The sequence below is a fragment of the Neolamprologus multifasciatus genome, chromosome 2, assembly GCF_963576455.1.
Source record: "Neolamprologus multifasciatus chromosome 2, fNeoMul1.2, whole genome shotgun sequence".
In the NCBI taxonomy this organism is placed as follows: Eukaryota; Metazoa; Chordata; class Actinopteri; order Cichliformes; family Cichlidae; genus Neolamprologus; species Neolamprologus multifasciatus.
Genome location: NC_140440.1, coordinates 13,193,626 through 13,220,674, shown reverse-complemented (window position 1 = coordinate 13,220,674; position 27,049 = coordinate 13,193,626). Strand labels below are relative to the sequence as shown.

Sequence of the window (27,049 nt, the reverse complement as noted above, 5' to 3'; positions counted from 1 at the left end):
ATCTGGTCGTTAAGTGATGACGTGACAAATCCTACTTCCGGGCCTAAAGTAGTCTGCGTTTAATATGGCTTTTATGTTGTTAACATGTTTAGTGTTTTGTATTTTCTTCTATTTAATATCAAAAAGCTCCTAAAACAGTCAGTGATCATTGTTGACCTCCCTCTGCTTTTATTACCGCTAATCATTTATTTAAGCTCAGTTTTTAAAACCTTAGGATGTAACTACAGCCCAGCCCATGCAGCAGTATATGAATGACTAACCTCGTATTGTGGATGGATTATCTCAGTTGTTTTCTTGGCTGAAGTTTGGTCCTTTTACAGCATCCTGCCATGCGATTACATTTGTTCCTGACCACCGAGAACACTCACGTTAACTTTTATCGAGTGGAAAAAAAGTTAGCTTGTTTATATTATGCTAACGTAGCTGTGTCGCTAGCGGTCACGTAGCACATCATTATATACCAGCTAGCCAAACTTCAGTAACCCTACAAACGTCACTGCTGTTTAGTTTTCTGTCTTCATTTATGTTGGAAGTGATAACAGAGCTGTACGTTTGGATTTGTTTCCAAAACCCTGCAGTCAGGACATGCTATATTGTATTTAGATAGAAGCTAGCGAGCTAACTTCCTGCTAACTTCTAACTCCGTTAAATGTCATAAATTCCGTTTTCATGGATGCCTGGATGTTAAACTCAATTGTTACACCTGGTAGAGCAGAACGCTGATCATTTTATTAAAGATGAAAGACTTTAGACAGTTTTTCAACTCTCAGTAATGCCATAGTGATCGTTTGATATATGGACCTGCAGCTAGGGTTGCCAACTCCCTGAGAAATAAATAAGGGACACCTCGTGGCCAGGGCCGGGCGACCCAGTTGTCTTCACCCTTCCCAGTGTGGTGAATTTTTTAGCTCTTTTTTTGTGTGTGAAATTATTTTTTTTAACCATTTGACTTGAATTTGATTTAAGTAGATGTGTATTCTTTGTGATATCAACACATGGGAAACAAAAATCATTTAGCCATTTATTTTTAGCTCAAAATGACAACATTAACACAATAAAACAGGTCTCTTTCTTAAACAGAAGCCTGTCATGCTTAACTTTTGATAATAAAAGTAAATCTTTCTTTAAAAGAACTCTGTCCTGCTTAACTTAAAATTATATAAATTAATAGAAAACAATAGAAAGAAAAATATTCTTGTAACAGTGCACATTTAGTGCAATTGGCTTCAGCAGAGGCATTATTTCAGCTTTTGCTCCCGTTTGTAAACCCACTTGTTCCCATGATTACGCATCATAACTCATCATCATTATTCATCTATGTATTACTTTTATGTATTACTCATCTATTTGTTGTAATCATCTATCCTTGCAGTTGTTTATTACACAAAATAAATTATATTATCACACTTCTGGCCACATAGCGCTGATATTCACTGCACATGCCCATTTTAACCTTAACCAGAGGGTTTAAAAACAAACAAACCAGTGTTTACCATATCTGGTTCTGCCGTGGCCTGGTAGACAAAAATTGGTTAAGGGTTCCCCGAGCTTTCACGCCCCTCATGTTCTTCATGTGCCCACCATTAGAAGCATGCCTATGGAAAAAGTGCACCGGCACACAGTGCAGTGCGCTTTATAGGTGTTATCGTGCACTTTTCCAGCCAGGTGTTTTCCTTTTCCCATTCTTCCCTGCACTTTTACAGCCTTTTTTTCTTTCTCTGAGAGGAACAAACATTGCTGGTCTAATGCTGGGCTCACACTGTGCGATTTTTGGCCCATTTTGAGCCGATTTTTGAGTCGTGCGACCAATTTGGTGATCGGCCCGATTTTGGCCTTCATCGTGCATCGTGTAGTATACGTGGGGTAACGAGAAGCGATTAACACCTCACGACCAGCTCCCGATCATCAATCGCTCGTGAGGGTGTCACCGCAGCCGCTCACACTGCTCACGCGCAAACACGTAAACGTCGGTGAAAAAGACGGAGCAGCACGGCTGTGCAGCGTGTGAATCTGGACACAAGCGATGGAGGCACAACTTGTAGAACTTTGGAAAGCTCATCCGAGCCTTTTCGATGTGGCATCACCAAATTATCACGACCACAACAACCGTGAAAATAGTTGGATTTACATTGCTGCTCAATCACAGCTGCCTGATCATGTTTGTCATTAGTAATTTAGCAATGTTGATGGCGGTGTGTGTCTGTGTGAGTGAAAGACAGAGAGGGAGAGCGAGCGACAGATTTTCTGTTATAACCTTCATTTTATGGAGGCACAGTGTGACTCAGGTCGCATCAGAGCATCGGGCGGTATAGTGTGAGACCCTGCATCGTGACCTACGAACTTATAACCCATGCGAGCCAATCGTGCAGTTTGAAAATCGCACAGTGTTTGCCCAGCTTCAGGTGTACTGTCGTCTGAGACTTGCACCGCAGTGTCGGCGTTTGTTTCCCTGTTGGCCATGCTTTTTGTTGTGGTCATCTGTTGTCTTCCGGTATTTTCTCCGCAAGCGACCTTTCCTCAACCAATGAGATGAGCGGTAATCTGAATTGTCATACTCGAATTGTCATAAGTGTGCTGTCAGCTCATTGGTCACAAAGCAGGGGTGGGGCTGGGAATTATGGTTTCAAACAAAGCGTTAATTGACCCTGTGCACGAGAAAATGCTAACTTCCTGGTTTGAGACCGGATGTGGGGTTGTACATTTCCGGTAGCTTTACTTTGCGGTCAATCGCTACTGCGAAGATATACTCCAAAATTGATGTCCAAAACTCGAAAACGGAACGATCGCGTTAAGTTACAAAGAGGAGAAGGTGGGAACACTCACCACTGTTGTGTCATAAAAATCTAATGATCAATTTTGACGTTTAAAGAGTTTAGATCGATCAGTTGTTTACATCACTAAACACAAGCAGAACTGCATCACTGCAGCAGAAGACACATCGTCCACATTCAGAAGCACATCTGTGTATAGTGACTGGTCTTATGATTTAAACAGGCAAATGTTTAGCATTCAAACTACAGGTGAACAATAGTCAAACCAGATGTTTTCCGTTATGTCGATATCAGCTAGTCAAGTACACACCTACACAGCATGTTAACAAACCGTGAAAAAAAGCCACACAAAAAATTAATGATTGCTGGTAACGGTTTCTATACATTAGTATTTACGAAGGGTATGTTGTGACTTACCTTCAAAATTACAGCGGTCCCTCGCTATAACGCGGTTCACCTTTCACCTCGCTGTTTCGCAGATTTTTTAGTGCAAGTTTGCATGCTTTTTTACGTCCTGCGTCCTGATCGCTGCAGACGATCTCCTTCGTCTCTCCTGTACAGTACAGAATCGCTGCATCTATGCTAGCAGTGTGACTCTGAAGTGCAGTGCTGTATGTCCACGATGTACACGAAACGTTTTGCACCGTCAAAAAATAAAATTGTCTACTTGATTTCACCTATCACTGGTTATTTTTAGAACATAACACCCGTGATAAACGAGGGACAGCTGAGAAATATAACATTTGAATCCATTTTCTCTTTTCCCCTGAGGCGTGGGGGAAAAAATATCGACAAGTCGATGAACATCATTTACAGATATATTGGGTAAATGCCCGAGACATCTATAGAAACGTAAATCACCGCTTTATTTATTTATTTGCTTAACTTGTTTTGGACCGTAAACAGGGCGCGAATAGGACACCGGAAACAAAGCTCCCCACAGGAGTTTCCGCACCGGAAGTAGCATATGCTAACGTGCACATAGTCAATTACATTAAAACTTATAGACTACTTTTGATTCTCACTGTATTACGGGACAAAGTGCGTCCCTTATTAGCTCAATACGGGACGTGTACTTTTGTTTCTAAATACGGGACGATTCCGTTTTTTAAGGGACGGTTGGCAACCCTACCTGCAGCGGAGTTTAGGCCCAGACACGGCTAGTGACGTCAGACTTAACGACCGGATTACTCATCTGACAGGACCCATTCAACTCATTGTCTTAGAAAATCATTGTGAATACATTCAGTTTTATATTTTCTCTGCACCACAGACTGCCATTATTCTAGGTTTAACCTTTGTTAGAAAGCTATAATCCTGATGGTCAGAAAAAGCCACTGAAAGTTGTAGTTTGTCTTCCTGTTTCCATTTACCACCCGAAAACGGATCCATACTCACCTGACCTGTAATAGGAACTCCATTACCTACCAAGGATATGGAAAAATAATAGTTGTGTTACTGATTATTTGTTTTTGACCAAAAAGAAAAGATTCTCAGACTAATAAACAAATTGAATTATATCCACTACCAGTGATTAGTTCTGCCTTTGAAGCTTTGCATGGGACCAAGTATTGTCACTAAGTTACCCTCTTGTCAGGGAGGGGGGATGATTGGGAAACTTAATATATCTCTTGGCCATTTTGAGTATCTAGTCATAGCTTTTGCGTTAACCAATGCACCAGCTGTCACTGATGGCATTTTGAGAGAGAGAGAGTTTTTTTGTACTCATATGGCATCTTAATCTTCTCCAAAAGCCTAAAAGAACATCAATGTCATGTTAGAACGGTCTTACAGCGTCTGTAGCCTGTAGCAGCTCCCCTAAAGAAACCCTCTGAATAAAATGTTTCTTTGGTTCACAAAAGCAGATGCTTCAGTTGTTCTGGTTCTCATAACAATAAACCAGATGAATTCTCTCGCCTGCTTTCCTCAGGAATAAGAGTCTATCCTACAACCTGGGCGATCGTGGCTCAAGAGTTGGCAGTCTGTCTTGTAATCGGAAGGCTGCCGGTTCGAGCCCCGGCTCCGACAGTCTCGGTTGGTGGTCAGAGGGCCCGGTGGCGCCAGTGTCCAGCAGCTTCGCCTCTGTCAGTGCGCCCCAGGGCGGCTGTGGCTACAATGTAGCTGCCATCACCAGTGTGTGAATGTGTGGATGACTGAATGTAGTGTAAAGCGCTTTGGGGTCCTTAGGGACTAAGTAAAGCGCTATACAAATACAGGCCATTAAACCTTCCTGTGCAGTTGACTATCTGACATGGAAGACTGAGAATGGCAACATCCCTCCAACTGGTTTTATGTCCCTTCCTGTGTTCGGGCACACTGGGCCGATACCACGAAGTTCACTTGCTACACTGGGATTAGCCTGCAGTGCCAAAGCAAAGATAGGATGGGGCCCGATTATTTAAGACCTTGTATGTGAGGAGCAGGACTTTGAATTCTGGATTTAACAGAGAGCCAATGAAGGGAAGCCAATACAGGAGAAATCTGCTCTCTCTTTCTAGTCCCTGTCAGGACTCTTGCTGCAGCATTTTGGATTAGCTGAAGGCTTTTCAGGGAGTTTTTAGGACTTCCTGATAATAATGAATTGCAGTCGTCCAGCCTGGAAGTAATAAATGCATGAACTAGTTTTTCAGCGTCACTCTGAGACAGGATTGTTCTAGTCTTAGAGATGTTACACAAATGGAAGAAGAAAGGTAGGTCGTGGAAAAACTTCCAAGACCTTCAGATTAAGCCTTTAGTCCCTGGTCCTAAAACTCACCTGTTGCTCTCCCTGTTGCAAATTCCACCACTTAACCTGAGTGCATATAATATATAGCTTTTTAAATTTTATGCTGCAAATTGGGTCTTTCTTCAGAGTCCATGGAATTGCTGTCATTGATTGTGACATTTAGGAGAGCACGATTGCTTTATTTCACTCTGAACAATGTCTGTTTGGATTCCTGCTTCGGTTTTTATCGGGCATTCAAAAGTGGACGTATTGTTTGGATCATTGTTCTAGTTTATAACTCAAGTGCGCTTGAACGTCAGACAAAAGCTGATGCATGGATATCCTTCTTCATAATTCTCTGGTAGACAGTAAAGTTCGTGGTTCCATCAATTACTTTGGGCTCCCCAGACCACCACACCACCACGTTTGACTCTTGGTGTCATGTTCTTTTTATGAAACGTTGTGCTAGCTTTAGTCCAGATGTAACAGCACTCAAACCTTCCAAAAAGTCATTTTGTGTCATCAGTCCACAGACTGCTTTCACAGAAAAACACAAACACTGACCTTGACTGAGGTAACTGAGGCTTGCAGTTATTTAGATGTTGTTCTGGGTTCTTCTGTGACACTCCAGATAAACTCCTGATGTACTCTCGGAGTAATTTTGGTTAGCTTTGGGAAACAACATTCAGGCTTCTGGGGTCTATCTCAGCTGCTTATCTGGCTAAACCGGATTAAAAATCATGTGACCGTTTTAGATGAAATATATATAGGCAACCATTCTCCACATAGATTTTAATATAAATACACACAATAGTAATAGTAATATTAGAATACATATCAGAAATTTAGAAATAAGTAAAGGATGTGAGCAGGAAAGAGGAGAGTCCAATATGCAGGTGGTGCTGATGCAAAGTTACTGTAGCCTGAGTAAGTCAGTGTGTTGAACAATGAACACTCTTGCAAACATAACTGAGAATACAGTTTAGTTGTATGGGATGCATTTTTTGTTCAGTATTTTTACACCTGTTGTAGCACAATACTCAGTGCTCACCATGCTGTGTGCATAACACAGAAAAACTGATTTCATCGTCCCTGACCACGCAGGCTCCAGAGAAGCTGTTTTGATGGAAGCTTTTGGATGTGCATAGCAATGGGACACAAAATCCCAGACCTCGTTACAGACACTATTATTAGTTGGTTACTATTTTTCAACAGCTTTCCTTTGGTGATACAGAAGAATTATTAGTAATAACGTGGACTCTTCAAACCAGTGTTACTCTGCTGCCCTCTAGAGGATTTCAAGCCAAACAGCAATCTGAGAGAGAGCGCGTGGGAGAGCGCGCGAAGGAGAGAGAGAGAGAGAGAGAGAGTTGCACATGTGCATTAGTGAAACTATAAAGGAAGTAACGGTGCACAAGAAGTGCAACAAACTAACGCCATAACGGAGAGAACAGCTGCCAGCTACATCCAAACATGCAGCCACCACCGAGAAAGGTAAGATACCAAGAATCTGATGTGAATGAGTAAAATATTCACACTGCACTACACTGACTCCTGGTTGGTGTTCACTTTTTCTGAAAATAATTATTTTATGACATCATTCACTGTGCCATGTTTGGCCTCATTGAATGTTTTGTCAGTTTTTGTTTTCCCTGCAACCCAAAAGCTAAAGAAATGAAACAAACTGGGATGTTACTGGGTTTGTATCAGCTGAGGTGTTGGCTCTCAATACAAGTGTTAACAGCCACAACAACTAAGCTGAATGCTCGACTGATGAATAAGCTAGCTAAACGCGTTAATAGGCAGTAATGTGCATGACCTGCTCAAAGCTAATGTTTGGGACTAGTTCCAGTAATTGTAACTGTAAATGAAGCTTTCTAATATTTGTTGTCTTCAGCTAGAAGGTGCTGTACTTTTCTGTGGGGTTTTTCTCTTATACAGCAATAGAATGATACATTACAGAGATAACAACAACAGAAAATTACATAACACTGTTTAATAAGGTTTAATTATCTAAATCATACCACGAGACTGCTGTATTTGTGTCACAGGTTAGCATTGTTTGACCTATTAAATAGCCTTGTACCCTGCACCTGGCTGTCATTTTAGGTCACAATAACTATATTATGTAAAATGATTGTAATTGTAATTATTGTATATACTATATTAAATATAATTTTAGGAATCTGTAAAATGTTGTTGTGCACTTTTTGTTGTCACAGCATAACGTGGCATAAACCAGCAACTAATGTAGACTAGTGAATGTTGTTTTAGTCATTAGGCTTTGGTCAAGGAGGTTGTTTTTATTATGAACCTCTCCCAGTTCCAAGTCAGGCCAAACATTACCGGGTGTCCATTAGTGGGAGCCACCATAGTGAGCAATGAAGTTATAATCTGAAAAACTTCCAGCGAAACAAAGCCCACCAATATCATCTTTTATCAGTGAGACTTACTGCACAGCTGCCCCGTGTGTGAACAGGTAAAGGAGAGCCAGCAGATGAAAGTGGTGTTCTCAGAGCAGCTCAACAAGCTGCAGACCAAACAGCATCTGGACACCGAACTGCTGGAGGAGATCAGGTATGACACACCGTCTGTCTCATAAGCAGGTGTTACGTTACACATGTCCTATGTGTCATGTGTTGTTTTCTGTTTGCTCCCAAAGGTCCTTCAGTAAGCATCGCGCGGCTATAGAGAAAGAATACGGTCAGGTGAGTAAACAGGATCTATTCTAGTCCTGTCTGCTGCTGTTACTGACGCTTTTCATTGTTTACTGGAAATGCTCAAAATATATTGATTTGAGACCCACATTAGTACCTGAGTGCTGGATTGGGTTTTGACTTGTGTGACGTCTGCACACATACACGGTTTGTGTATGTGTGTGTGTGTCCTCACACAATTTTATTAGGCTTTTGTCTAATGTTTTTTTTCTACTGTTTGCATTGATTAGTTCTAAAAGTAATAAAATAATAATATTTTTAGGAAATTTGATATCCTGGAAATAAATATAAAATGTAAATTAATGACATTTTAAACCTACCTGGTGAGCGTAACTAACACTGGTAAGGTGGACGGGGTTATTTGGTTAACTCTGTTATTTTTTAAGTGGAGTGAGAAAAAGTGGTTTCTACCTCGGGCTGAAGGTGTTGAAGTGAAGGTATAAAGGTGCTACATTTATGGCTTTTGATGCCACGGTGTTGGCAAAGAGGTAGTTGTGTGAGTCTAGTGTACCTAGGCCGAAAAGTGTTATTACTTTGCTACTGCTGCACATCAGGTAGTCAGCAAACCACTTAGGTGCAGGGAGCGTTAGGTTGCATTTTAGCTGCATGCTAGGCACAGTTTCAAAGGATGTTACAGAAGTTTCAGAAGTTTTGAGCTGCAGTTTAAAGTTAAGGTGCCTGCAGTGTTTACATTAATGCTAGCAAGCCACCATATTTTGTCAGTCTGAAAGGCTCAGGCGTGCTTCTTTTACCCCATGTATGGCCTTGTACCTAAATGGGGAGGATTTTTTGACACCAAGCTGGAAAGGTGACGGTCTATGTTCAGCAGTCTGAAGGTTGACTTCTAACCTAGTCTCAGTCAGGTACAAACCACAGAAGTAGGTTTGCTGTGGAGTGTCTCTGCTGAGGACAAAGTCACTGTTTCTCTCACTTAATGTTACAAATCTCCTTGGTTTCAGCTCAGAGCTTTATGTGTTTTCACACCGTGGTGTAGAATGTTTCACGTAGAACATCTGAAAAGTATGTGAGTGGATGTGTGTCTGTATGCATGCATGTGTGCCTGGTTAGAGGACAACAAAGTAGCATTCTCCTACCCTTGCTGAAATACTATTAAATCGTTAACACTGACAACTGTTGATCATATTACAACATTTATAGCTGTAAAAAGCAAACTGAGCTGGAAAGAGCCAAAGGGAATATGTAGCAAATCTCAGGGGGCCACAACAGCAAAATTAGGAGTGCCAGCTCCTTAGTTTAGTTTATGTTTCTCTTGCTACAAAAACCCTAATGTAAGAATGTAAGCTCCATCTCCAGAGGGTCCAGTGGGTCATGTAATAATACTCGGTGGTTTGATCACAGCTACTTTAGTCCACGGGCTGAAGTGTCCCTGTGTAAGAGCCTGTAATTCCTCTAATGCATCCATTGGGCTGTGAGTGTGTGTATGATGGTGTTGAAAGGCTGTGTGATGTGTGAAGGAGGCTCTTAGGAGGAGTACTATATAAGTGCCAGTCCATTTAACAAGTTGCCAAAACAAAGAACTCAATTGACACATTTTATTACATTTATTACATCCCTGTGTAAGGAAAGTTCCTTTGTATGTTGTAGAGGATGCACTTTTTCTTGTGTTTTTTCAGGCTCTTCAAAGGTTAGCTGTCCAGTACCAAAAGAGAGACTGGCAGAGAGGAAATACAGATGTGATCACTTCTGGGTAACTACACAACTTTACAGCATGCAATCTTCTTAACACTAGGGGTGGGGGGAAAAATCGATACTGTGTAGTATGGTGATATTTTGTTTGCTAATAATGTATGGATACAGGGACAGCAGAAATCGATATTTTGTTACAAAAAGGTTTTTGTGCTCTGACTTCAGAGCATGTTGATCCTTTTTCTGAGCAAGAATCCTGACATTCCTTCACTGTCCAAATGTGTTTAACTTGTTTTATGGCAGCAATAAACATGACAGTTTACTTATTTTAATTTAAGACATGTTTTATTTGAATTAAGTTTAAAACTTTTTTATTTAATGTAAAATTATATTTTGTTTTAATTTACTTTCAAATTCTTCAGTTGCTGAAGGGGCTGCATAGTTTTCATAAACTGCATAGTTCAGAATAGCTATAATTGTACCAGATGGTTGATTCAGTTAAGTTGGACTAGACTGTAATACAAACCGTTCAGTTTGTCAACAATCAAACTGAAATGAGAGAAAGACTGAGTGTGAGACTTTGATATTAGAGAAAATGAATATTGATAAAGTTTACCTTTATGTACAGAATCTGAATATCGCAAAATATTGAAAAAAATTGCAATAATATCGTATCGTGGGATGTATGGTGATTCCCACCTCTACTTAACAGCTGTTATTGATTGTTGATTTTACTTTGAAAAACCAAACACTCGATTGGCTCTTTTTGCTGTTTGGAAGTTACATCAGCAAAACAGACGTGTTAAGAAAAACGGATGATTCAAGAACCTTTTTGTAGTTTGTGAAAAAACAGTAATTGGACAGCAGTGGTAATGTGGAAATATTTTGTTGTCGTAATCTCTTGATATATATATCACATTTGACTTGTTGCCCATTTGAGGAACTGCATTCATTTACTTAATGTACATAAAGCAGAATAATATTATATGTAATATTATTAATATGTGAACAAAAGTTATTACCAAAGGAAATAAAATACTTTTAAATCAGCAATGTGCTTATGTTGAAATAACTTGGCTCTCTCTAGAATAAACCTCTCAAACATGCACCTTATAGCAGATAATAAATGGCTTATGACTAATTTAGAAGAGCATCGTTTAGCCTGAAAAAAGAGTTTGTTGCTTTATAAAACAGCTAGACCGCCTTACTATTGATTACTGATTCATTATTGACTGAAGGTTTCTCTTCAACTACTTTCAATACTATTGAAATATATGTTGACTGCAGCTGATCTGAGTTAACTTCAGTAAAAACCTCCAATGTCTTTTAGACCCTGTTCCCAAGTCCTACTATTAATTAATGCTTTGATCTTAAATATGATCTTTTAATGTACATCAGGTTTCAGAGCTCATCACAGCACAGAAACAGCTTTAAAGGCTACAAATGATGTTCTTGTGGCCTCAGCTCAGTGGTTTATTACAGTGATTGGAGCACGCTTTAGCTGCAACGTTTTGAATCATATCTGTCTAAGAGACTCTAATTTGTTGATGTAAATAGAGAGTCGTCTTAACATAGTGAGGTTCCACAGGGTTCTGTGCAAGGATCGGTTCTGTTTACATTATACATGCTTCGCTTAGGCAGTAACATTAGAAGACATAGCATACATTTTCACTGCTATGCAGATGATACTCAACTTTATCTATCCATGTGTCTGTAATAAGGTTTGCAAACCCTTTGGTGTGGGTCTCCTCTGGGTACTTTGGCTATCTCCCAAAACAGACATGCATGGTTAATTAACTGGTGATCTGTGGATGTGAGGAGTCTAAAATGCTTTAAGATTAAAGGACACAACAGTGTGTGAATGAATGGGTGTTGCACATCTCTCTGTGTCTAATAATGCAGTGATTGGTGAGACTAAGCATTGCTACAAAAGGCCACCCTGTGTGTGTTAATAGTATCTGACATTGTGGAAGGTGTCTGTTGGTGGTGATATGAATGCAGTTTGTGTGCTTTCAGGAGTGTGTTCAGCGTGTGGCGATCTGTGGTCGATGCTACAGCTCAGACTGCGGCATCGAGACTTTTCGCTGCAGAAGAATACCGTCGACTCAGTGGGCAAGTCTCCAAAAGTCTCCGCAATGCAAAGGATGTCCGGGCTAAGAGAGTGAGACAGTACACACAGATGAAACATTTCTAAACATCACTCAAATAATGAAACATTTTTTTCCTGCCTTCCTCCCCTCATCCCCAAACGGTTGTGGCAGATGGCTGCCTCTCCCTGATCATGATTCTGAAGGAGGCGTTTTCCTGTTTAAAGGGTTTTCCTTCCCAATATTGTCAAAGCGCTTGTTTAAACTGGGCTGTTTAATTGATGGGCTTTCTCTCAGTTACTCTAGGGTCTTTACCTTACAATGTAAAGTGCCTCAATTCAACTGTTGTTGTGATTTAATTCAGTTTAATTTAGCTTAAAAAGTTTATGAAATTTATGCAAGTGCAATCTGATGCCTTTGGGTTGTGTGCATATGTGTGTTAGGGCCTGGAACGGCTGCAGAGGGTGCAGGCTGAAGTGGTGGATGCTCTACGGGAACTTCAAAGGGTCAAGAAGTGCTACCACGACTTCAGTCACATTGCCAGTATTGCACGTGAGAAAACTGCAGATGCACAGGCCAGGTCTGTGTTTCAATACGGAGGTTTGAATCTTCTGCTGAGACTTTTGACCAGCATTTCATTTTGTTTTAAAATATTTTAAAAGTAACTAAAAGTCTGATTTTTAAGGTTGTATTAAATACATTTTGGAACAATGTTTGTCACTTCTATATATTTTATTCTACACTTGTACTCTTAAACTATTACTAATATTATTGTCACGACTTCTTTAATAAAACAGTAAAAAAGTTACTACTGCCGATGGGAGTTCAGCCAATAAGAGCTCAGCTTGCAGATTGAACAACTTATATTTTAACCACTACATGTATATAGAGCATTAAAATAAATATGAAGCAATATGTTAAGTGCTGTAGTTTTCTCTTGTCTTGAATGACATAAATACGATTTCACTTTCTGTTCCAGAGCTAGAAAAAGTGAACATGGAATTTTTCACTTTAAAACAGGACTCCATAAAACGACCACTAAGGTATGGATGAATGAGCTGCTGAAATCTTATTTCTATGCTGAACTGTGTCCTGGTGTAAAGTGGTTTCTCCCCTGTGATTATGAGTTGTCCCAGGATAATCTCTCTAGGTTCCCTCTCCTTTAATGCAAACCAACATTATATTATCACTCTATCCATCCATTTTCTTCCTGTTAACCAATGTTGGCTCATAGTAGCAGCAGGCTAAGCTGGGTGTTCTGGGTTTCCTCTCCCAGTATGTCCATTTGCTTCCAGATCAGACTAAATGTTTAACCTCTCATGAGTTCTGGTTTCCTTTCCTCCAAATACTCAAGCTGAGTACATGTATTAGAATTAAAATTGAGACTAGAATAAAGTTTGTATTTTTATCTGATAATATTATTTTATTATTGCATTGATATAAGGTTCAGTTACGTTTACACAAAAACAACTCCTTCAAAGATCTTAATCTGAGTCTGTACTTTCTCACTTTTTACTTGAGTACAGAAAAGAATCAGTAGTCCAACTTTTGCTGGAGTATTTTTTAACACTTATTATCTGTATTTCACCTTGAGTACACAACAACAACAACAAAACACCCTAAAGAATGATCCCAGGAGGCATCATAATCAGATGACTCCTATTTTTCTGAGACTCCTTTTGAGGTCATTGGTAGGGTCTCCCAAAGCAAAGTGGTCCCAGGGGCGGGGCCACAATAAGAGATTAAAACAAAACCCCAAATGAGCTACAGCACTTCAACAAGAAGCTGTCAGGCTTGGCCGTCAGTTTGGTTCCACCACCTTGTGGGCCGTCCCCCACAGGGTCCTGAGCAAGGTGGTGGTTGACCTCCTGGGATGCAGGCTGTGTTTTTGTGAAGTGTAATGAAAAGGTTATTACACAGCACACACTGCTGAATTATAGACTTGTATAAATGTTGCCTGTTTGTGTGACATTGTGTTTGTGCTCACTTACATGTTTGCAGCTCACTGCCAGACTCAAAGAGTGTGATGACCGCTTGACTGAAGTTCGTAATGAGTATCTGCTGACATTAGCAGCAGTCAGAGCGCATCGGCAGCACTACTACACAAACGACTTACCATTTATTATGGAGGTAATCCACATACACTAACACAGTCAGTGTGCTACATTTATTTTCTCGATATTGACGTTTTTACAGATGGAATGGATCAAAATGTCCTTTCACAACAAGCTTCATGGCTACTTTTTTAAGGAACTAGTGTCACCACAAGTGTTTGAATGACTGTTTTGCCGTGTAGCGTTTAGCCTGCTGCCTGTACTGTATTTAATGAGAACACAGTTACAGAAAACAGACATAACATAGGTGATTAGTCTTCAGCAGAAACTCAGTAGAAATGTTTGAAAACTGACCTTTAGTGTCTGACCTCCTCAGCAAATGGATGGTGATATTTATGAGGATTTGAGATGCCATTTCACCCTGCTGTGTGGGACTGAGATGGACTGCTGTCTTCATACACACAAACAGTACAGCGGAGTGTGGGACAGTGTTGCAAAGGTTGGTGTTGTATATATGAACTACAAAAAAGAGAGATGAGATGCTTTGTCATGCTTTGTATATTTTATATATCGACACCTATGGTCATTGATCATCACAGGGCATCAGACTGCAAATGATTGGTTCAATCTGTGATTAGTCCCATTTAGGGCTGCCACGATTAGTCGACTAGTCACGATTACGTCGACGACTGATTTAATAGTCGACGCGTCGTTTGAAGCTTTGTAAGATCACAAAAGACGCAGGAATAAGTAGTAGGATTTAAGAGTGTAATAACGGACTGAAACAGAAGATGGCAGCACTGCATGTACAAGGATGCCAGCTGCCGTTAAACCCCGAAGAAGAAGTAGCTCTGTCCCAGAATTCATAGCGCAGCCCAGCTCAGTTTACAACAATGGCGGCAGCTAGTTAGTTTTAATATTACTCTTATTATTCTTTCTGGGTCACAAAATAAACGTTTAACATATTTTCAGGCGAGAATGTAGCTGTGTAAACCTCAAATATCTGCTCAGTTTATCAAGACACCACATATTTTCAAAAGCGCTCCGACGTTTTCGGAGACGTCTGTTACCCACTAGCTCGATAGCTAGCCGGGGGCTAGGCTAACTAGAGCCGTGAGAACACCGGACTCCCGCAAATCGTTTTCAAACCCACCGCTGTCTTTCGCTACTCAGGTTAAACATATATAAGTCACTTAAAATGTTATTGTTTGGCTTTTTTTAGTATTTTATTTGTTCCTGAGTAAAACGGTTTGGCTGAGATTAAAGTTATAGTTTTTACACAGCTGAATAAACGTCAAGCAGACAGCTGATTATCAGAAGTGTGAGATGCTCGAGAATATACTCCGGTGTCCTGTTATATTTTAGATAGCAAGGAGTTTATTAAACTTCACCGAAACAATCTGCAAATTTCATTATAATTTAATAAACTATCATCTTGTCTTTATTTTTAGTTAGCACATACCTTAAACACTTAAAGCTGTAAGCTAATGATCGTTATATAAGAGCAGATGCTGCTGGTGCAATAATCTGTACGTTTTATGTCCAGTGGATGATGATCTGATTAGTCGACTATCGAAATAATCGTTTGTGGCAGCCCAAGTCCCATTTCACATTTGTCTATGTTGTAAATTGTGACAGTGTTGGATCGTCATGTTAAACATGAGTTCTCATGAAGTTGTTAGCTTGTGTGAGGATTTATAGTTTTATTTTTGTAAGTAAATAATGAGAATGAATAAGAACTTAGTAAAATAAACTGTAATCTGATTAGCCTGAATAAATAATGCATTGTGACAGATTCATAGTAAGACCCTCCTCACTATGAGGAAACCGTGATAACCACATTTAGAAACAATACTCTTTGAACATCCAGCTGCTTGTACAAATAAGTTCACCATCCAGCACACATGATGTGAGAAGCATCATTTACATGTAGATGAATAGAAATGGCATAAACAGTTTCATGTGTGGACTTTGTGTAGATGTTGTTTGTAACCAAATCAAATCTGTCACTGCAGATAGTAAACTGTAGACCGGGAGAAACTGAATACATCTCGAGATGTTCCCCTTAGACTGTGCTCTCTTGCCAGTTCAGAGTTATTCCCTGGACATTTTGAGTACATTTGACTTTCAGGTGTTCATCCAAAGTCGGTAGAAGTGAGAACATTGTATTTTTGTTCATGCTTTTGTAGCATTTGTGAAAAATTCAGCAGAATTTGCAGTGCTGCTGTTGATGAGAGTTATTTGTTTCTTTGAGGATGGTGTAAACTGCTTTTGTTTAATTAGTTTTTGTGTTGCAGGTGACCAGAGAGAGAAATGTTCAGCAGTTTCTCCAAGATTCGGTATCTTTCAGCAAAACCCCTGAATTTACCTTCCAGCCTGCTCTGCGTGACAAGGTGTGTCTAAGGACGACATACTGACTGTAGTCCAAGTGTCACAGTGACAGTGACAATGATGCTGGCTTTCTGCTGAAGTCTGCCGGTATAAATGTCTCTGAGGGGGGTGCCAATTGCCCGCCCGCTGCAATTTCCTCTTGCCTACAGTACAGCAGTTGAACCAGAGTGTGGTTGCATTATATGCTCACTCAATTCCCAAAGCACATATCTGATCAGAAAATCACATGGTAGTAACTCATTGCATTGTGCATGTAGACAGTTAATGTGACCTGCTTCAGAAAGTCATTCAAAGCGATTTAAGTGAACATGGCATAAGACCCTCCTTCTTCACAACCGTTTCCATCCTTTTTGGAAAATTCAGTACCATCTGTCCTTTCCCATTTCTCTCTTTAACATCCTGCCTATCCCACACCTCACCCCTGGTCCCTTCACTTACTACTTCTCCAGTTTACTCTTATTCTTTCTCTTCTGACATCCAACCGTTGTGGATTGGACTAATAAATTGGCAACACATCACTCTTTCGATTCACAGCTTTAAACTCATGATCGTGTCTTCACTTTTCATCTCAATAACACTGTTACTGAACTGGTAAATGGTTCTTATCTAGCACTTTTCTACTCTCCACAAACAGTATATCTGCCTTCCTTCTCTCCACAATATCAGCCACCTTTCTCCCTGTACCAGTCCATGCTCACACCTCCACACCTGCCCAGAGATGGGCAGTAACACGTTACTTTTTTCAAGTAACGAGTAAAGTAAGGGATTACTATTGCAAAAACAGTAATTAGATTACCGTTACTTTCCCATAGGAACGCTGCGTTACTGCGTTACTAAAACCGTGATTTTTTTGCGAGAATGTCTCATGACAGTGACGTAAGCGAGTGCGACGTTCGTGACAACAGCTGTGTGCAGATCAACAATGGATCATATATCGAGTGCAGAGAGAGTATGAGCGTGCAGCGTTTAAAGCGTGGAAGTACTGACCTTACTTTGAGTTTGATTCCATAAAAAGTGACAAAAACATTAGTGTCCGTTGTGCGTGGGAAGAAAACTTCTTTTTACAGCGGAAAAAACCCTAAACTTCCGAGCAAGCAGCGAGTAGCTACGACGTAATGGGAAACTCACAGAGAAACTCGCGGATTCTTCCACTGACCGCTGCACACCTGCACCAGGGTAACCCTCCGCCTACCCCACTCCTGCTTTACAGGTGAAAATAGAGCAACACGACCGCTAGTCTTTGACTTTATTTATTTTCTGCTGTGTTTTACTTGCATCTATTTGAAAGACTGAGTGTAAACACACAAAAACTATTTTATTTTATGTGCTGGAATGTGCAGAAAATAGGTTTAAATGTTAAACTAATTTCTTCCAGTCAGAGAATGTTGCAGATAATTAAATTTTTTAAAAGATTAAAACTAATAAAACAAGTTTTAAAAAGAGACTTTTCCATTTGATTACATTTTGTATGATGGATTATGCAGAAAAAGTAGAATTGGGCTGAAAGATCTATCACTTTATCACCTATTCAGGTTGTAAATCGTGTTTTTAAAAAGTAACTAAGTAATTAATTACTTTTGAAAATAAGTAATCAGTAAAGTAACAGGATTACTTTTTTGGGGAAGTAATCAGTAATTAGTTACTGATTACTTTTTTCAAGTAACTTGACCAACACTGCTCCTGCCTTTCTTTCTCCCTCTCCTCTGTTTCTGTCTTTAACAGTAACACAGGGACATTAACTCAACCTGGAAATCTCATTCTTGATGATCACAAGCTTTATTTGGCAAGGACTTTACAGCAGATCATTTACTTTTTCAAATTCAAACTCATGTTAGTTCTTGGTCATTCCAAAAGTTTTCTGCCAAACACTGAATTTTGTATTTAAAAACATTTTATCATTCATACAAAGTCTACATCTTAAAATGAACTACAAACTAAAGCTGTTAAGCTTTTAGTAAATTAGAAGGTTTTTTCACTGAAATGTAATAAACCAGGACTATACTCTAAACTAAGAAAGACTCAAATGAAAAAGACTTGAAAAAGTATCTGTGTAAATTCACACAGTGGTCACTGGTACTCCTCTTCATAGGTGTCAGTTCTGCAGGAAGTTTGTGGTTCAGAAGAAGAGGGCTGCCTGGTGAAGGAGGCTAAGAAATGGACTGCCAAGGTGGCTAAAGACCACAAGATCATTGCCCACGGAGAGAGGGTGAGAAACTAGAGGAAGAACCGTGACCATTGTGATGCAGTGGCTCCTTCCTGGTTTCCTGTATAATGTATAGTTTTGCATTACTTTAACTTTAAGATCTGCTTTGTTTCATCAGGCTCTACAGATGTTAGAGAGCCGACTGAAGCTCCTATCCGGGGAGACGGCGCTCAGTGTGGAGCAGAAGATAGCAGAGGTTCAGGAGAGCGTCAGGAAAGCCAAGGTACTTGGCAAGGTTTCTGAAAAGTGTCTCCAGCCTATAAGTTCAAAATCCAACATTCAACATTGTTGATACCACCAAGTATCAACACTATCAATCGTCAGATTAAAAACGCTCCAAAGGACAAAATCTGTTGCACTGGTGAAATAAAAATTGGTGCTGTATCAGTTTTGATCAGTTTTATATCATTAGCTGGATCTGAGCAGAGAGTTTATCCCTCTGACATCACAGCAGTGACATCACTAATAGACAGCAGTGGCTGCTTCCACGATGTGTGATGGATAATGTGGTACGCTCATACCAATCAGGCATAACTTCACGAGCACAGAGAGGTGAATAACACAGATGGTGGGTTATATTAGGGAGCAATGAGTTTGGCAATATATAATAACGGCATCTGGAAATCTACATTATAATAGCTGAAATATGAAAGATGTCATGTCTGTGTAATTGAATTTGTCTCAGAAGGATTTAGATTTGGATGTTGATCATGGTAGTTTAACTGAGCCACACAAAATCAGCTTGGTTTCAGCTTATGACCATAAGTTACACAGAATCCGTGCGACTCGGGGTTCAGAGTCACATGTCTGTGTGTGTCTAACTAAGTTTCCTGGTTTTTCAGCTGAACAGGGCGAAGGCCGAGGCTCGCCTGGCCCTGCTGTCAGAGAGCACACCAGGAACAGAACAATGGCTTCACGCTGCCATGAACCAGGTGGAAGAGGAGTTGGAGAGAGAGCGACATCTCAGCGAACAGAGGAAGTCTACCGAAGACTTTTCAGTATGCAAACAAACAAACACACAGACTGAGCTGCGTTTTCATCACATGGTGGCTGGCACGTCCTCTTTAGAGGCCTCTATCACTCGTAACGTCCTCCCCATTGCAATACTCCTTTTGTCCTCTGGGGTCAAAAATGACCCCACTTCATTTGAGTGTTTTTTAAAGTACATGGTATAAATTGTCAATCAGTTCTGTTACACCTTAAGTTTTACTTGTGTGTTTATGACCCTTTTCTTTACCCAAGAATCTTTGCCTCTGACCATCACCTGCAGACCAACCAGAGGTGTATCTGAGATGAAGAACATCTCTTTAACTTAAACTTTGCTCTGACCTTAAAATTAGCCGTCAGCCTCTAACACAACACAGGAAGTCGCTTTTTGTCTACAACAAAAACACACAAGTGTGACTCCACAACATAAGTGCACACATACAGAGACACAACAGATGTTACAAACAGGCTAAAGACTATTTCAGATACAGAATTAACTTCAGTGCGTGCTTGTTGGATGACACTTGTTTTATCACTCAGCGTGTCTTGAGTGGAGACGACGCCCTTAAATACTTTGTTTTGCAGGAGGACGAGTTCGAGCTGACTGACTTTGAGGACTACGATGATAATGGAGAGATCTTCACAGATCCAGTGTCAGCATCTGGAGTGTGTGTTTACCCTGCAGCCTGCAGAGGTATTTACAGCTATCAGGTAGTGATCATCAGCATACCCCCCCCCCCACACACACACCCACCCCCACACCCCACCCCCACTTTTTAAAACTTTTTTTAGCAAATTCAATTAATCAATGAGTCTAAAAGATCTGTACAATCTGAAGCAGAGCTGTTAAGGTGTTTACAAGATGCTCAAGGCTGTTGTTGGTGCCATAGTGGTGCAGTGGATAGCACTGTTGCATCAAAGCAAGAAGGTCCTTCATCAGCTGCCCCAAAGCATCCTCGAGCCGAGAATATCAGCAGACTTCTATGAAAGGTTACAGTTTGGTCATAATGAGGACCCAGATGTTGGAGATGTGAAATTAACAAAAAAGAAGTTTAAGTCAGGAGGATCTGGTGATGGCCTCCATGGGTCATAGAGGGTAGCCAATGATTTCTTCCTGTTCTCAGTAGTGGCCCTGGGTATGAATCACCCAGGCAGTAGGAGAGGAGGCTCTCCACTGAGGAGCGGTAGATGGACAGCAGCAGGTTCTGGTCCAGGTTATTCCTCTTTAGGACATGGAGGAAGTCCAGCCGCTGCAGGGCCTTCTTTACCAGGGTGTTGGTGTTGATCCAGATGAGATCAGCTGAGATGTGGGTGCCCAGAAACCTGAAGGTGGAGACAGATTCCACCCATTCTCCATTTATAATGAGAGGAGGGTGGACCTGCCTGTGCCTCCTGAAGGACGTTCAGCTTCAGGTTATTTTCTGAGAACCAGCGGGACAAGTTCTCCACCTCCACCCTTTACGCTGTCACATCTCCATCAGAGATGAGCCCAACCACAGTGGTGTCATTGGCATACTTGACGATGGCATTGGTGGGTAGATCTGTTAGGGATGGGAATGATGGTGGAGCCCTTCAGACCGGTGGGAATGACATTAGTCAGGAAGAGGTTGAAATCCCAGTGAGGATCTCTGCCATTTGGTCCGTGCAGGCTTTAACCACATCCCCTGGGATGCTGCTTGCTTCCTTAGGTTGGAGGAGCGCTTCACAGAAAACTGATCAGAGCCTGTACTTCACTCATCATCCAAAGTTTTGGGTTTGCAAAAACACGGATGTCACATTCTCTACACAACTTGATGTAGAAAAGGACAGACTGAGTGAATGTCTCTGAGGTCCTGCTGTTCAAAGCTGGACCAGTCTTTGCATATAGCACTGAACTGATGTTTTTTACATGTGCATAAGACCATTATAAAATAACCTGCATTAACAGGCTTACAGTTAAATAATGGAAAATTATCTCTTTTAGGCTAGCCAATCAGATGAGCTGTCTATCATGGAAGGGGAGGAGCTTCAAGTAATCGAGGATGGAGATATGGAGGACTGGCTGAAGGTAACAATACTGATGTGATGCAGTATAATGTGCTTTATTGGAAAGGTTACTCTGATGTTCTCTGTGCAGGTGTGTAACTCGTGTGGTCAGGTGGGCTACGTTCCTGAGCGGTATGTGCAGCTCCTGTGTCTGCCAGCAGAGGGCAGCACTCCGCTGGACAGCTCATTCAGCTCCACCTCCTCCACTGTGACTAAAAAAACGCCAGGGAGTAGAGGTCCGTGGCCATGTTTGCACTTGCACTTGACGTTACATTACTTACTGTGCACTTTGTATAAATAAGCGCTACCTCAGAGGGGAAATATTGACCCAGGCCCTACAAATCCTTCCTAAAACTTGGATCAAGTCTATTTTGAAAATTAATTTATCTTCTTAATTTAAAGATAAATTAAGAAGATGAATCTAAGATGTATTTTTTTCCAATTTCCATAATATGAGTTTGTACCATGTGCTCTGATGTGTCTCAGGTGTAGCCAGGGCTCTGTACTCCTACCAGGCTCAGAGTGCAGAGGAGCTTTCCTTCCAAGAGGGGGCGCTAATACACCTGCTACGCCGTCCACGTGGAGAGGTGTGTGTTCTACGCTGCCGTTGGACTTGTAGGAAACAACATAGAGCCCATCATGCACCAACAGCAATACTTTTTTTAAGAATGTTTGTTTTTTTGTCCCTACAAACATGACTGCTCTACATGAATGAATAGAGGGTGTGGCTTATTTAGTGATTTACAGTAAAAACACCTCATAACAATTTAGCTCTTTCAAAGCTGCAGAGGAAGGGAGGGAAACCCTAACAACCACCAGCTTTTACCTCACTTCAGTCACTCAGGGTGAAGACTGCAAATCTAAGTGAGTCTTTTTACAGGTCGATGATGGTTTTTGGGAGGGAGAGCTGAACGGACACGTCGGCGTTTTCCCATCACTGATGGTAGAGCTTGTTCACAATGAAGAGGAGGATGAGGAAGAAAAAGGGGAGATGGAGGTGAGACTACATCCTGGTAATCAGAATCTTCTGAAATTCAAAAATCAGTTTTTCTGATGTTTATTTTCCTCTCCAGCCTCTTCCAACCCCAACCATGCCCCCTTTCTCCCCTCCCATCCCCACAGCCTCAGCTCCTAGCTGTAATTCAGAACTGAGCGCTGCTTCTCCGAGCAGTATGGAGGACAAACAGCAGGCTGCTCTAATGGAGGGATCGAAGCTGGCAGGCAACAGACTGGGTAGAGTCTATTTCTCTGTTTTCTATCTAAAATGTGTCATTTGAGGTGTTTCACTCTGTGTCTGTTGCACCACCAGAGGCCGGAACCAGCAGCCACAGCTCTGCTGAGCACTCCAGCACTCCACTGAGACCAGTAGGTGCAACACCTACACGTATCTTTTAGAAAATAAAAGCCTACCTCAAAATTGAGCACATATTTTTTTGAATATTTGAAGAGGATGGAAGCACAAGCCCAGACAGGGCATTTTAAGAGGCAGGAAGAGACAAAGAAAAGGCAAAAGTTTGGAGGTGAGAGCAGGGACTTTAATTATAGGGATTATAATAATAAGCATGGAGATGAAGAAAGATAAGATAGAAGTTCATGTACAGCAGAGAGAGGTGGCAAAGAAAAGGCTTAAAGTGAACTGTATATAAGACTGGACACAAGCAAGAGTAAAAGTAGGGCTGGGTATCGTCACTGATTTCTAGAATCGATTCGATTTGAATCGGGGAAATTTTGCCTCAGACAGTCAGAAATATTATAATTCAGATCATGCTTCAGTACATTTCCATATTTTTATATCTGTAAAAAGGAAGCTGACACATGCCAGACTTTATCAAAGGTGTGAGCATCACAGCAGATGCCTTTGTGTCAAAGTAGCTGAAGATAAAACACAGAAAAACATGAAGGTGATTTTCCTGTTCCGGGATTTTATACAAATATTCTGCAGTAGATCAAAAACGAAAGAAAACCATTAATCAACATATGAACATTACCTGATGCTGCTGAAGTGAAGCAGAGCAAAGTTACAGAGGTTTGATTACAGACACAGCTGAGAGTTTTGCAATTTTGCATAATTTTAAAAAGTTTAAATTTGTTCAGTATTGAACAGCAGAAATTAGGTTTTCTTTTTGGAAGTAGGTAAAAGTAAAAACAAGCAAGCGAATAATGCAGAAAACAGATTTTTAGATGGGAAACTGTTCCTGAAGTAAACTGGGAGAGAGAGAGAGAGAGCTGTGCATGTAGTGTGATTTTTATTGTGGTGGAAGCAAAACAGGAAAAGTCAGAGTGAGTTCATGACGATGTTTATGTGAAGCGTAGTTTGGATCTTCTTTTGCTGCTGGTTCGGTCAATATTGTTTGGAGAGAGATCAAACTAACAGCTTCAGAATCAGCACAAAAACGGCATAAACACAAAGCTCGGACCCGCCGAAACATCAGGATCAGCGAGCTGTCGGCTTTCAGCCCCGACCGTGTCCGTGCCGTCAGGTAAGAAAGGCGACATCTCAGTAATTCTGATCCGTCGGCGGGTCCGCGCTTTGTGTTTACGTCTCTGTGCAGAATCCGTGTTCCTGCTCTCATTTACTGTTTTAGCTGTTTGGTGGTTGTTGAAATTTTGGGAGGTTTAACCTGAGATTCTGGCGTTTCAGGCAAAATACATTTATATTAAAAAATCGATTCAGGATTTTAATGAATTGATATCCAAGCTAGAATCGATTTTAGTCGATAAATCCATAATCAAAACCCACCCCTAAATAAAAGGACATGAAGAAAATGTGTTCAAGACAGGGAAGGAGTACTGTGAGGAGTTCATGAATGTAGGAAATGAGAGCATGGGTGGTTAGTAAAGGAAGTGTAGAGCAGCAGTCTCCAACCTTTTTTGCACCACGGACCGGTTTATGCCCGACAATATTTTCATGGACCGGCCTTTAAGGTGTCGCGGATAAATACAACAAAATAAAACTAGTACCGGTACCGAAAAAAAGAGGATTTATTCATAACACACGTGAAAAGACCCAGGAAAACCGAGTTAACGATAAAAACGATAACAAAATAGTGCTGAAAACCGATAAAAACCCTGAAAACTATACATTTCACACCTGAGCCTCAAGTCTTGCGGCCCGGTACCAAACGACTCACGGACCGGTACCGGTCCGAGGCCCGGGGGTTGGGGACCGCTGGTGTAGAGGATTAGTAAGGAGGAAGTGAGGGCAGCTATGAAGTCCTGGAAAGGATGCCTGAGGAATGGAGACGTGTTCTGGTACTGATTTCAACAAGGATGATGTGCAGGTAGCTGTTGAAGGTACAAAGGTGGCGATCGGGAGCAGCAGTTGGGCTTCATGCAGAGAATCAGCACCGTAGATGTGATGCTTGTGATGAGAGGGACAGATCAGGTTGATAATTTTGGAGACAAAGTTAGTGGAAAGGCTGAGATGGTTTGGACACATGCAGAGAGGATTCATAGATGAAGTAACGGAGGACACACAGAGGGCTGGTGTGACAGAAGAGGATGCTCGGTACAGGGTGACACGGAGACAGATGATCTGCTGTGTCGGCTCCTAAAGGGACTAGCTGACAGAAGATCTGAATATCTTTGAGCTCACACAAATCAGTGCTTATTAAAACCCACATTTATTTTGTCTCTGTATTGTTTCAGTGTCGAGCACCTCCTCCACCTCCAACACAGAAGACTTCATCTCAGGCTTGAGAAGACTGCAGTCATAGCTGTCTTGTTACAGCGAAACATTGCTGATTTGTGCCATTTATGTATCGTCAGGTGGTTTTCTTGGTCATGTGAGGCGTCACACAAGTACAGTAGTTGCAATCTGTGTGTGTATCACCGCTCTGTTCATCGTCGCTTTTGCAGGAACAACAGGTTATCAAGAAAACATGGCAGCTTACATCCAGAACATTGTTTTTTAGTACTTGACCTTTTAAAGACTGCCAAAGCACTGTTACAAGGAATATCAAAATGCCAATTTTATTAATACAACTCGTAAAAATAAGAAATTGCACATGCAATACGACTTTGAACCACAAGATAGTCCAGCGAGTCTGTCCTGAATCCAAAATGAGACATGAGTATTACTAAAGCTACAGCTAGATCAACAGTCAGGATTATATGTCCCCACCTTGTTTGGGCAGCTAGAAGAGCAAAGAAGCAAAGTCATTTATATGTAAAGAATGTAATACTTGACATGAAACTTTTACAAAAAGTATCTTTTTAAAGCGGCATTGTAAAAACAACCTTAATTGATTGCAGTCGTGTGAAAGCTTATATGTCACTACTTTTTTAATAGGAATTAACAAGTTACATGACAGCCAACTGTTGATAATCAAATGCACTTGATTAACATAAAGAAGAGATTTTGGCAGTTTGCTGGTCGGGAGCATGGAGGTGTGCAAACTCACTCCAAGTTCAGACTTTGCAATCGAGAACTGCAAAACACCTGAGCGCTACATCTTACACTCTTCAGACCCCAGTAAGTATGTTAAATATGTAAAGTCGAATGTGCACAAACCCCAACTAATCGAAGCAACACTGTAAAGAAGAGCGGGCTAAAACTCCTGCACAATGTGTGATTCATGAAGAAATACAGAAAGTTGTTGTTGCTAAAGGTGGCTCTGCAGCTATGCAACCCTTCCAAAATGCAACCCTTCCTTCCCACATGACTACACAATCATGTGTTAAACTTGGACCTCTTAAGTTTTAGTGTAGCAATCACTAACAAACACAGTTCAGATGTAACATTAGGTATTTGTTTTATTTTCATGAAGTCTAACATTAGCTAGCATACATGCTATTCTAAACGGCAACAGTTAAGTTAGTTAGCATGTCGAAGGCTAACATAAGATCTACTTGTTTACCCTTATATTATGATATTATAATAACAAGTCTAGTGTCATAATTAAACAATTTGCTTTTGGATTTTTGAAATATCCTCTTCTATATAATCGTTTTTGTACTGTAAGTCATTGTTGTGGAATAAATTAAGTTATTAAATTTGGAGTTTGTTTGGTTATTTATGCAAGTCATTACCACCTGAATCACTTGGCTCTTGTGGCATTATCTAATAAGGAAAAAAGACACACTCAGAGCTTTCAGAAGCACAGACCAGAGTTTTGTTTTGTTTTTTATTGCATCAGAATATATTATAATCCATCTGCTTATTTACATTTTCTTTAGTGTTTGTATAATATTTTACAAATATTCCAAGCTCATCACAAGAAACATCTCTCAAACACTCACACTCCAGGATTTGATCAAGCTAATTATAGTAGTTATTTTTGTTTGCTTGCTTATTTATGTCAGGTTTTGCAGCTTTCAGTGGCGCTTCAGTAGCAGCACGAGTTCTTATCTCAATGAACCACACAAATTCCAAGAACTGGGTTTATCTTGTCAGCCTGAAGCAGAAGAAAAAAATGCAACTAAAGTGAAAACCAGATGACAAGTCACGTGACTTTACATACT

General features: G+C 40.7%; 1 protein-coding gene across 1 annotated transcript; it reads left to right on the top strand.

Moving 5' to 3' along the window:
• The first annotated feature begins 2,020 nt into the window (after positions 1-2,020).
• Positions 2,021-26,575, top strand: LOC146524074 (F-BAR and double SH3 domains protein 1-like). The gene is made up of 21 exons (XM_085183908.1): positions 2,021-6,969; positions 7,955-8,052; positions 8,138-8,183; positions 9,827-9,900; positions 11,856-12,000; positions 12,370-12,506; positions 12,906-12,969; positions 13,928-14,056; positions 14,357-14,479; positions 16,278-16,373; positions 18,461-18,577; positions 18,693-18,797; positions 19,417-19,572; positions 20,147-20,272; positions 21,525-21,608; positions 21,678-21,822; positions 22,073-22,173; positions 22,467-22,583; positions 22,660-22,819; positions 22,896-22,951; positions 25,235-26,575. The coding sequence occupies exons 1-21, from the start codon at positions 6,949-6,951 to the stop codon at positions 25,283-25,285; spliced, it is 2,151 nt and encodes a 716-aa protein (XP_085040034.1). The 5' UTR covers positions 2,021-6,948; the 3' UTR covers positions 25,286-26,575.
• The last annotated feature ends 474 nt before the right edge of the window (positions 26,576-27,049 follow it).

Bases quoted from the DNA above. Each gene is read 5' to 3' on its own strand.
- LOC146524074 (XM_085183908.1), top strand. From the start codon at position 6,949: ATGCAGCCACCACCGAGAAAG. The intron at 14,480-16,277 runs GTTGGTGTTGTA...TTTGTGTTGCAG, and splicing joins TGTGGGACAGTGTTGCAAAG to GTGACCAGAGAGAGAAATGT. The intron at 18,798-19,416 runs GTACTTGGCAAG...CTGGTTTTTCAG, and splicing joins AGAGCGTCAGGAAAGCCAAG to CTGAACAGGGCGAAGGCCGA.